Source organism: Oncorhynchus tshawytscha, unplaced genomic scaffold (genome assembly GCF_018296145.1).
Source record: "Oncorhynchus tshawytscha isolate Ot180627B unplaced genomic scaffold, Otsh_v2.0 Un_contig_564_pilon_pilon, whole genome shotgun sequence".
In the NCBI taxonomy this organism is placed as follows: Eukaryota; Metazoa; Chordata; class Actinopteri; order Salmoniformes; family Salmonidae; genus Oncorhynchus; species Oncorhynchus tshawytscha.
Genome location: NW_024609738.1, coordinates 100001 through 112500, shown reverse-complemented (window position 1 = coordinate 112500; position 12500 = coordinate 100001). Strand labels below are relative to the sequence as shown.

Below are 12500 nucleotides of genomic sequence, written 5' to 3'. Positions count from 1 at the left end.
AGGAAGGAGAGAAAGGAGAGAAAGGAGAGAAGAGAAGGAACACGCTTCAACAGCAACAAAGGAGAAAAGGAGAGAAAGGAGAGAAAGGAGAGAAAGGAGAGGAAGTGGGGGAAACAGAAAAGACAGAATAAAGAAAGGATAAACGTTGGAGAGGAAATGATAAATACCGTAGATCACTGAGAGAGGAGGGAAGAAAGAGTGATGTTAAAGTAAAGACAGGACAACTTGCAGGTGAAGGAAATGTTTCATGTCAAAGTGAAGGGCAGGTGGAAAATCAACAAGAGAGTTGTGGAGAAAATCAATCAAATGTTCCAATGAGGAGAGGAGAGAAATAAGAGCTTTAAATAGCTGCAGGTGAGGCAGGGACAGGAAGGATAAAATTGAGGGGGAGGAAGGGACAGGAAGGATGAAAGTGAAGGGGGGGAAGGGACAGAAAGGATAAAAGTGAGGGGGAGGAAGGGACAGGAGAGATGAGAGGGAGGGGGAGGAAGGGTAAGGGAGGGGGAGGAAGGGTAAGGGACTGGGAGGAAGGGGAAGGAATTGTTAAGGGAGGGAGAGGAGGGGGTGGAAGGCTAAGGGAGGGCGAGTGCAGGTTTGAGGTAGGGTGAGTGTGACTAAGGGAAAATGGGGGTTAGCTAATAGGTGAGACGGGAGACTGTAAGTGTAAAAAGGGTGAGAGTGGGTTGAGGTACTTACGCTAGCCGGGTACAGCAGGTCTCTCCCTCCATATCTCCTGCTGGAGTGGCGTCAGTGTTCACTGACTCATTCTCACTGGCTGGCATGCTCACTGGGGAACACACGGACAGGTAGAGGGAAAGAAGGAAGGAGAAATGAATCAGGAGGAAGGACTGTTGACATATCCCTCATCACAGGCTGGTTATTACTGTTACCCTTCTGTATCACAGGCTGGTTATTACTGTTACCCTTCTCTATCACAGGCTGGTTATTACTGTTACCCTTCTGTTTCACAGGCTGGTTATTACTGTTACCCTTCTGTATCACAGGCTGGTTATTACTGTTACCCTTCTGTTTCACAGGCTGGTTATTACTGTTACCCTTCTCTATCACAGGCTGGTTATTACTGTTACCCTTCTGTTTCACAGGCTGGTTATTACTGTTACCCTTCTGTATCACAGGCTGGTTATTACTGTTACCCTTCTGTTTCACAGGCTGGTTATTACTGTTACCCTTCTCTATCACAGGCTGGTTATTACTGTTACCCTTCTGTAGGCTGGTTATTACTGTTACCCTTCTCTATTACAGGCTGGTTATTTGTTACCCTTCTCTATCACAGGCTGGTTATTACTGTTACCCTTCTGCATCACAGGCTGGTTATTACTGTTACCCTTCTCTATTACAGGCTGGTTATTACTGTTACCCTTCTGCATCACAGGCTGGTTATTACTGTTACCATTCTCTATCACAGGCTGGTTATTACTGTTACCCTTCTGTATCACAGGCTGGTTATTACTGTTACCCTTCTGTATCACAGGCTGGTTATTACTGTTACCCTTCTCTATTACGGGCTGGTTATTACTGTTACCCTTCTCTATTACAGGCTGGTTATTACTGTTACCCTTCTCTATCACAGGCTGGTTATTACTGTTACCCTTCTCTATTACAGGCTGGTTATTACTGTTACCCTTCTGCATCACAGGCTGGTTATTACTGTTACCCTTCTCTATCACAGGCTGGTTATTACTGTTACCCTTCTCTATTACAGGCTGGTTATTACTGTTACCCTTCTGTATCACAGGCTGGTTATTACTGTTACCCTTCTCTATCACAGGCTGGTTATTACTGTTACCCTTCTGTATCACAGGCTGGTTATTACTGTTACCCTTCTCTATCACAGGCTGGTTATTACTGTTACCCTTCTGTATCACAGGCTGGTTATTACTGTTACCCTTCTCTATCACAGGCTGGTTATTACTGTTACCCTTCTGTATCACAGGCTGGTTATTACTGTTACCCTTCTGTATCACAGGCTGGTTATTACTGTTACCCTTCTCTATCACAGGCTGGTTATTACTGTTACCCTTCTCTATCACAGGCTGGTTATTACTGTTACCCTTCTGTATCACAGGCTGGTTATTACTGTTACCCTTCTCTATCACAGGCTGGTTATTACTGTTACCCTTCTCTATCACAGGCTGGTTATTACTGTTACCCTTCTCTATCACAGGCTGGTTATTACTGTTACCCTTCTGCATCACAGGCTGGTTATTACTGTTACCCTTCTGTATCACAGGCTGGTTATTACTGTTACCCTTCTGCATCACAGGCTGGTTATTACTGTTACCCTTCTCTATCACAGGCTGGTTATTACTGTTACCCTTCTCTATCACAGGCTGGTTATTACTGTTACCCTTCTGTATCACAGGCTGGTTATTACTGTTACCCTTCTGCATCACAGGCTGGTTATTACTGTTACCCTTCTCTATCACAGGCTGGTTATTACTGTTACCCTTCTCTATCACAGGCTGGTTATTACTGTTACCCTTCTCTATCACAGGCTGGTTATTACTGTTACCATTCTGCATCACAGGCTGGTTATTACTGTTACCCTTCTCTATCACAGGCTGGTTATTACTGTTACCCTTCTGTATCACAGGCTGGTTATTACTGTTACCCTTCTCTATCACAGGCTGGTTATTACTGTTACCCTTCTGTATCACAGGCTGGTTATTACTGTTACCCTTCTCTATCACAGGCTGGTTATTACTGTTACCCTTCTGTATCACAGGCTGGTTATTACTGTTACCCTTCTGTTTCACAGGATGGTTATTACTGTTACCCTTCTCTATCACAGGCTGGTTATTACTGTTACCCTTCTCTATCACAGGCTGGTTAGGCTGGTATCACAGGCTGGTTATTACTGTTACCTTCTCTATCACAGGCTGGTTATTACTGTTACCCTTCTCTATCACAGGCTGGTTATTACTGTTACCCTTCTGTATCACAGGCTGGTTATTACTGTTACCCTTCTCTATCACAGGCTGGTTATTACTGTTACCCTTCTGTATCACAGGCTGGTTATTACTGTTACCCTTCTGTATCACAGGCTGGTTATTACTTCTGTATCTATTACAGGCTGGTTATTACTGTTACCCTTCTCTATTACAGGCTGGTTATTACTGTTACCCTTCTGTATCACAGGCTGTTTATTACTGTTACCCTTCTGTATCACAGGCTGGTTATTACTGTTACCCTTCTGTATCACAGGCTGGTTATTACTGTTACCCTTCTCTATCACAGGCTGGTTATTACTGTTACCCTTCTCTATCACAGGCTGGTTATTACTGTTACCCTTCTCTATCACAGGCTGGTTATTACTGTTACCCTTCTCTATCACAGGCTGGTTATTACTGTTACCCTTCTCTATCACAGGCTGGTTATTACTGTTACCCTTCTCTATCACAGGCTGGTTATTACTGTTACCCTTCTCTATCACAGGCTGGTTATTACTGTTACCCTTCTGCATCACAGGCTGGTTATTACTGTTACCCTTCTCTATCACAGGCTGGTTATTACTGTTACCCTTCTGCATCACAGGCTGGTTATTACTGTTACCCTTCTCTATCACAGGCTGGTTATTACTGTTACCCTTCTCTATCACAGGCTGGTTATTACTGTTACCATTCTCTATTACAGGCTGGTTATTACTGTTACTCTTCTGTATCACAGGCTGGTTATTACTGTTACCCTTCTCTATCACAGGCTGGTTATTACTGTTACCCTTCTCTATCACAGGCTGGTTATTACTGTTACCCTTCTCTATCACAGGCTGGTTATTACTGTTACCCTTCTGCATCACAGGCTGGTTATTACTGCATCACAGGCTGGTTATTACTGTTACCCTTCTCTATCACAGGCTGGTTATTACTGTTACCCTTCTGTATCACAGGCTGGTTATTACTGTTACCCTTCTCTATCACAGGCTGGTTATTACTGTTACCCTTCTGTATCACAGGCTGGTTATTACTGTTACCCTTCTCTATCACAGGCTGGTTATTACTGTTACCCTTCTGTATCACAGGCTGGTTATTACTGTTACCCTTCTGTATCACAGGCTGGTTATTACTGTTACCCTTCTCTATCACAGGCTGGTTATTACTGTTACCCTTCTCTATCACAGGCTGGTTATTACTGTTACCCTTCTGTATCACAGGCTGGTTATTACTGTTACCCTTCTGTATCACAGGCTGGTTATTACTGTTACCCTTCTCTATCACAGGCTGGTTATTACTGTTACCCTTCTGTATCACAGGCTGGTTATTACTGTTACCCTTCTCTATTACAGGCTGGTTATTACTGTTACCCTTCTGTATCACAGGCTGGTTATTACTGTTACCCTTCTGTATCACAGGCTGGTTATTACTGTTACCCTTCTGTATCACAGGCTGGTTATTATTACAGGCTGGTTATTACTGTTACCCTTCTGTATCACAGGCTGGTTATTACTGTTACCCTTCTGTATCACAGGCTGGTTATTACTGTTACCCTTCTCCCTATCACAGGCTGGTTATTACTGTTACCCTTCTGTATCACAGGCTGGTTATTACTGTTACCCTTCTCTATCACAGGCTGGTTATTACTGTTACCCTTCTCTATCACAGGCTGGTTATTACTGTTACCCTTCTCTATCACAGGCTGGTTATTACTGTTACCCTTCTCTATCACAGGCTGGTTATTACTGTTACCCTTCTCTATCACAGGCTGGTTATTACTGTTACCCTTCTCTATCACAGGCTGGTTATTACTGTTACCCTTCTGTATCACAGGCTGGTTATTACTGTTACCCTTCTCTATCACAGGCTGGTTATTACTGTTACCCTTCTCTATCACAGGCTGGTTATTACTGTTACCCTTCTCTATCACAGGCTGGTTATTACTGTTACCCTTCTCTATCACAGGCTGGTTATTACTGTTACCCTTCTCTATCACAGGCTGGTTATGTTACTTCTACCTGGTTATTACTTCTTCTATCACAGGCTGGTTATTACTGTTACCCTTCTCTATCACAGGCTGGTTATTACTGTTACCCTTCTCTATCACAGGCTGGTTATTACTGTTACCCTTCTCTATCACAGGCTGGTTATTACTGTTACCCTTCTGTATCACAGGCTGGTTATTACTGTTACCCTTCTCTATCACAGGCTGGTTATTACTGTTACCCTTCTCTATCACAGGCTGGTTATTACTGTTACCCTTCTCTATCACAGGCTGGTTATTACTGTTACCCTTCTCTATCACAGGCTGGTTATTACTGTTACCCTTCTCTATCACAGGCTGGTTATTACTGTTACCCTTCTCTATCACAGGCTGGTTATTACTGTTACTTCTCTATCACAGGCTGGTTATTACCCTTCTCTATCACAGGCTGGTTATTACTGTTACCCTTCTCTATCACAGGCTGGTTATTACTGTTACCCTTCTCTATCACAGGCTGGTTATTACTGTTACCCTTCTCTATCACAGGCTGGTTATTACTGTTACCCTTCTGTATCACAGGCTGGTTATTACTGTTACCCTTCTCTATCACAGGCTGGTTATTACTGTTACCCTTCTCTATCACAGGCTGGTTATTACTGTTACCATTCTGCATCACAGGCTGGTTATTACTGTTACCCTTCTCTATCACAGGCTTGTTATTACTGTTACCCTTCTGTATCACAGGCTGGTTATTACTGTTACCCTTCTCTATCACAGGCTGGTTATTACTGTTACCCTTCTCTATCACAGGCTGGTTATTACTGTTACCCTTCTCTATCACAGGCTGGTTATTACTGTTACCCTTCTGTATCACAGGAGAAGTGAGGTTTTAAGTCCCCTAAAGCTTTGAGTTCCAGACTCCAGGAGAAGTGAGGTTTTAAGTCCCCTAAAGCTTCGAGTTCCAGACTCCAGGAGAAGTGAGGTTTTAAGTCCCCTAAAGCTTCGAGTTCCAGACTCCAGGAGAAGTGAGGTTTTAAGTCCCCTAAAGCTTTGAGTTCCAGACTCCAGGAGAAGTGAGGTTTTAAGTCCCTTAAAGCTTTGAGTTCCAGTCTCCAGGAGAAGTGAGGTTTTAAGTCCCCTAAAGCTTTGAGTTCCAGACTCTGGTAGAACTCAGCAGAAGATTTCAGGTAGAAATAGACAGACCAGTACAACAACAAAAATGAAAGAAAATATTTAAATAAATACAGAGAAAGTAATTGAGAAAGAAAGAGAAAGAAATCTATCAAATTACTAGGATAGGACAAATCATATTACAGTTTCTCCGAAGACACAACCATCAAACTCTCACAACGTTCCTCAACCAAACCAGATGAGACGGCCCGGTCAACGGGAACACTCCTTGAATTAGACAAATCGAATCAGACCATTACTGACAACCGAAACCTGTAGAAAACCAATGTCTCGTGGGATAGAGAAGCCTGGAGCTACCAGGGTCCCTCAGTAATACACCATCTGATTGACACATCTCCTGGGGTAATGATAATGAAGAGGAGAGAGGGAGGGAGGGAGATCTGTAGAGGGAGAGGAGGGAGAGTGAGAAGGGCAGGAGCGAGGGAGGAAGGGATGGCGGGAGGGAGGATGGGAGGGAGGGAGGGCAGGAGGGAGGGATGGAGGGAGGAAGATCTGTAGAGGGAGAGGAGGGAGAGTGAGAAGGGCAGGAGCGACGGAGGAAGGGAGGGCGGGAGGGCGGGAGGGAGGGAGGGAGGGAGGGAGGGAGGGAGGGAGGGAGGGAAGAAGGCCCATATCAGAATCTCCTCTTATAGCCCTGTCACTCTTCATGTCCACTCTGGGGATTCTAGAATGAGGTTTGTGTTCCCAGAAATAGCTGCCACTGCTTACAGGCAGAAGAGACAGAAAGGCTTCAGCTCAACTCAGCTAAATAACATGGAGAAACGTTCTATTTCTCTATATTATTCCTCCTTTAAGCTCATACTGGAGCTCAACTACTCCCAGTAAGAAAACCTTAGAGAGAATGAAGAAAATCAAAGAAAACATGAAACAAGCTAGACCAACTCTATTGGGATCTCTTACACTCCCAAGCAAGAAAAAAACGTACAAAATCTGAATTTAAAAAACAACAACCTTTAAGCCTAACATAACACTAAGCAAAGCATGACAGGTAACGATAAGCTTAAAGATCAGGGGCCAAAGCATGTAACTGTAAGGATCGACGCTGGTAGACGAGAAGCAGGTACAGGGAGTGAACATTAAATTAACAACAGCGTCTGGACATGAACACATAACAACATTAATGCTGACACAGGGAACAAACGGGGGAGCAGACAGTTTTAGACGGGGCAATCAACGAAGGGAAGGGGTCCAGGTGAGTCCAATGAGTGCTGCCGCGCGTAATGATGGTGACAGGTGTGCGTAATGAAAGGGCCCTCGAGCGCCAGAGAGGGAGAGCGGGAGCAGGAGTGACAATAACATCAACACTAAATATAGCCCAGCTCATTTCAGCCCCGCCCATACAAACCCTGGAGGAACAGAGGACTAGCCAATCACATGCAGCCTTGAAGCGTGGTCTGCAGCATGCTTTAGCCTCAGTTAGATACAGCAGCACCAATCAGCACATCCCAATCACTCTCCAATCATGCACCATTGTCAGTCCAAGCCTGCGCCATGAGTGGCCGCAAAACACCTTGTCCTCCGTAACTCTGACGTCGATGACTACATCCTGGCCTTTAAACAACATCCTATGATAAATATAGATTTATTTTAGATATTCAAGTGATGGGTAAGTTACTGTGTACTGATGATTATCAAACGTTAATCATTATTGATTGTGGGGCTTCAGAAAGTCAAACTAGTTCCTCTCTTGGTCTAAGACCATTGTTCCCATTGATTAGCTAACTAACTAGTGAATATTCCCAGTGATCATCAAACCAACTAATGAATATTCCTAGTGAATGGTCTAACTAACTAGTGAATATTCCTAATGAATAGTCTAACTATTGAATATTCCTAGTGAATATCTAACTAACTAGTGAATATTATTAGTGAATAGTCTAACTAACTAGTGAATATTACTAGTGAATAGTCTAACTAACTAGTGAATAGTCTAACTAATTAATATTACGAGTGAATAGTCTAACTAACTAGTGAATATTACTAGTGAATAGTCTAACTAATTAATATTACTAGTGAATAGTCTAACTAATTACTATTACTAGTGAATAGTCTAACTAACTAGTGAATATTACTAGTGAATAGTCTAACTAGTGAATATTACTGGTGAATAGTCTAACTAGTGAATAGTACTGGTGAATAGTCTAACTAGTGAATATTACTGGTGAATAGTCTAACTAGTGAATATTACTGGTGAATAGTCTAACTAGTGAATATTACTAGTGAATAGTCTAACTAACTAGTGAATATTACTAGTGAATAGTCTAACTAGTGAATATTACAAGTGAATAGTCTAACTAATGAATATTCCTAGTGAATAGTCTAACTAAATAGTGAATATTACTCGTGAATATTATTAGTGAATAGTCTAACTACCTAGTGAATATTACTAGTGAATAGTCTAACTAAATAGTGAATATTACTCGTGAATATTATTAGTGAATAGTCTAACTACCTAGTGAATATCACTAGTGAATAGTCTAACTAACTAATGAATATTCCTAGTGAATAGTCTAACTAACTAGTGAATATTACTTGTGAATATTATTAGTGAATAGTCTAACTACCTAGTGAATATTACTAGTGAATAGTCTAACTAACTAGTGAATATTACTAGTGAATAGTCTAACTAACTAATGAATATTACCAGTGAATAGTCCAACTAACTAATGAATATTACTAGTGAATAGTCTAACTAACTAGTGAATATTACTAGTGAATAGTCTAACTAGTGAATATTACTAGTGAATAGTCTAACTAACTAGTGAATATTACTAGTGAATAGTCCAACTAACTAATGAATATTACGAGTGAATAGTCTAACTAACTAGTGAATATTATTAGTGAATATTCTTAATAAACCACTATTCCTTCATATTCTTCCACCATTCTAGATATATATATATATATCATGTCTATGTTAATGTATTGACCTGTATATATATATATAATGTCTATGTTAATGTATTTATATATAATGTCTATGTTAATGTATATATATATAATGTCTATGTTAATGTATTAAATATATATATATATATAGTCTATGTTAATGTATTAAATGTATATATATATATAATGTCTATGTTAATGTATTAAATATATATATATATATATGTCTATGTTAATGTATTAAATGTATATATATATATATAATGTCTATGTTAATGTATTAAATATATATATATATATATATAATGTCTATGTTAATGTATATATATATATATATGTATATGTTAATGTATATATATATATATAATGTCTATGTTAATGTATATATATATATAATGTCTATGTTAATGTATATATAAATGTATATATATATAATGTCTATGTTAATGTATATATAATATAATGTATATATATATATATAATGTCTATGTTAATGTATATAAATATATATATATATATAATGTATATATTAATAATATATATATATATATATATATATATAATGTATATGTTAATGTATTAAATGTATATATATATATATATATTAATGTATTAAATGTATATATATATATATATAGTCTATGTTAATGTATATATATATATAATGTCTATGTTAATGTATAAATATATATATATATAATGTCTATGTTAATGTATATAATATATATATATATAATGTTAATGTATATATATATATATATATATATATATAAATGTCTATGTATAATGTATATAAATGTATATATAATGTATATATATATATATGTATATATATATATATAATGTCTATGTTAATGTATATATAATATATATATATATATAAATGTATATATATATATTAATAATGTATTAAATGTATATATATATATATATATATATATGTTAATGTATTAAATGTATATATATATATAATGTATATATATATATATAATGTATAATATATATATATAATGTGTATGTTAATGTATAAATATATATATATATATAATGTCTATGTTAATATTAAATGTATATATATATATATATATATATGTATATATATATAATGTCTATGTTAATGTATATATATATATATATGTATGTTAATGTATATGTATATATATATATATATATGTCTATGTTAATGTATATATATATATATAATGTATATATATATATATATATATATAATGTCTATGTTAATGTATTAAATGTATATATATATAATGTGTATGTTAATGTATTAAATGTATATATATATATATAATGTGTATGTTAATGTATATATATATATATATATATGTGTATGTTAATGTATATATATATATATAATGTGTATGTTAATGTATATATATATAATGTGTATGTTAATGTATTAAATGTATATATATATAATGTATATATATGTATATATATATATAATGTGTATGTTAATGTATTAAATGTATATAAATTGTGAAGTATTTTTGTCTGTAATGTATTTTCTGTCCTGAGTTGGAGCCCAGGATGACTTGCTGTTGCCATTGACGTCGGCTAATGGAGACGCTAATAAGACTCATTAATTGCCCTGGTTTAAAGAGATGCTTTGGGATTTTGGCAATGAGGCACTTTGTCTACTTCCCCAGAGTCAGATGAACTTGTGGGAACCATTTGAATGTCTCTGTGTGCAGTATTAATGGAAGTTGCTCACTAGCGTTAGCATGCTAGCAGATAGCCATAGACTTCCAGTCATAGCGTTAACGCTAGTTAGCAACTTCCTTCAAACTGCACGCAGAGACATTCAAATGGTTCCCACAAGTTCATCTGACTCTGGGGAAGTAGATAAAGGGCCTCATTGCCAAAATCACGAAGCATCTCTTTAAGATCACTATTCCTGGTAGTGGACAGTCTCATGCTTCCACCTTGACATGTACCAGCCTGTCTCTCCTCATGTCTAAAAGCAGTTTCTCTGAATAACAGAGGTCTGAGATAGCTCCCAGCCCTGGAGGACAGTCCTGTTAAACATACAACTACTTCTGTCCAACACTGAACTAGTTCACTACGCTATTGTTCCTGTCTGCTGGCCGGATAGACTGAGAGAGAGAGGTGGGAGCAGGACAGGAGGGAGGGAGGGGGGGAGGGAGGGAGGGAGAGAGGTGGGAGGAGGAGGGAGGAGGGAGGGAGGGAGGGGGGAGGGAGGGAGAGGAGGAGAGAGAGAGGTGGGAGGAGGACAGGAGGGAGGGAGGTTGGGGAAGAGGGAGGGAGGGCGGGAGGAGAGAGAGAGGTGGGAGGAGGACAAGAGGGAGGGAGGGAGGGAGGGAGGGAGGGAGGGGGGGAGGGAGAGGAGGGAGAGAGAGAGGGGGAGGAGGACAGGAGGGAGGGAGGGGGGAGGGAGGGAGAGGGAGGAGAGAGAGAGGTGGGAGGAGGACAGGAGGGAGGGGGGGGGAGGACAGGAGGGAGGGGTGAGGGGGGCAGGGAGGGAGAGGGAGGAGAGAGAGGGAGGAGGGAGGAGGACAGGAGGAGGGAGGGGGAGGGGGGAGGGGGAGGAGAGGGGAGGGAGGGAGGGAGAGAGGGGGGGGAGGGGCAGGGAGGGAGGGGAGGAGAGAGAGGGTGGGAGGAGGACAGGAGGGAGGAGAGAGAGAGGTGGGAGGAGGACAGGAGGGAGGGGTGGGAGGGGGGCAGGGAGGGAGAGGGAGGAGAGAGAGAGGTGGGAGGAGGACAGGAGGGAGGGAGGGAGGGGGGGCAGGGAGGGAGAGGGAGGAGAGAGAGAGGTGGGAGGAGGACAGGAGGGGAGGAGAGGGGGGGAGGACAGGAGGGAGGGAGGGAGGGAGGGCAGGGAGGGAGAGGGAGGAGAGAGAGAGGTGGGAGGAGGACAGGAGGGAGGGAGGGAGGGGGGCAGGAGGGAGAGGGAGGAGAGAGAGAGGTGGGAGGAGGACAGGAGGGAGGGAGGGGGGAGGGAGGGAGAGGGAGGAGAGAGAGAGGTGGGAGGAGGACAGGAGGGAGGGAGGGGCAGGGAGGGAGGGGAGGAGAGAGAGAGGTGGGAGGAGGACAGGAGGGGAGGGAGGGGGAGGGAGGGAGGGGAGGAGAGAGAGAGGTGGGAGGAGGACAGGAGGGAGGGAGGGAGGGAGGGGAGGGAGGGAGAGGAGGAGAGAGAGAGGTGGGAGGAGGACAGGAGGGAGGGGTGAGGGGGGGGAGGGAGGGAGAGGGAGGAGAGAGAGGGAGGTGGGAGGAGGACAGGAGGGAGGAGAGAGAGAGGTGGGAGCAGGACAGGAGGGAGGGAGGGGGGGAGGGGAGAGGAGGAGAGAGAGAGGTGGGAGGAGGACAGGAGGGAGGGAGGGAGGGGGCAGGGAGGGAGAGGGAGGAGAGAGAGAGGTGTGAGGAGGACAGGAGGGAGGGAGGGGGGGGGCAGGGAGGGAGAGGGAGGAGAGAGAGAGGTGGGAGGAGGACAGGAGGGAGGGAGGGGGGGC

At 41.4% G+C, this 12500-nt stretch overlaps 1 protein-coding gene across 3 annotated transcripts in view; it reads right to left on the bottom strand.

Moving 5' to 3' along the window:
• The window catches only part of LOC112240960 (voltage-dependent L-type calcium channel subunit alpha-1C), a 157114-nt gene that overhangs the window by 93706 nt on the left and 50908 nt on the right, over nt 1-12500 (bottom strand). For all 3 annotated transcript variants that reach the window (XM_042317427.1, XM_042317428.1, XM_042317429.1), the window contains one exon: nt 697-787. In XM_042317427.1, coding sequence (XP_042173361.1) covers nt 697-787 — 91 coding nt within the window. The remainder of the gene's footprint in view (nt 1-696; nt 788-12500) is intronic.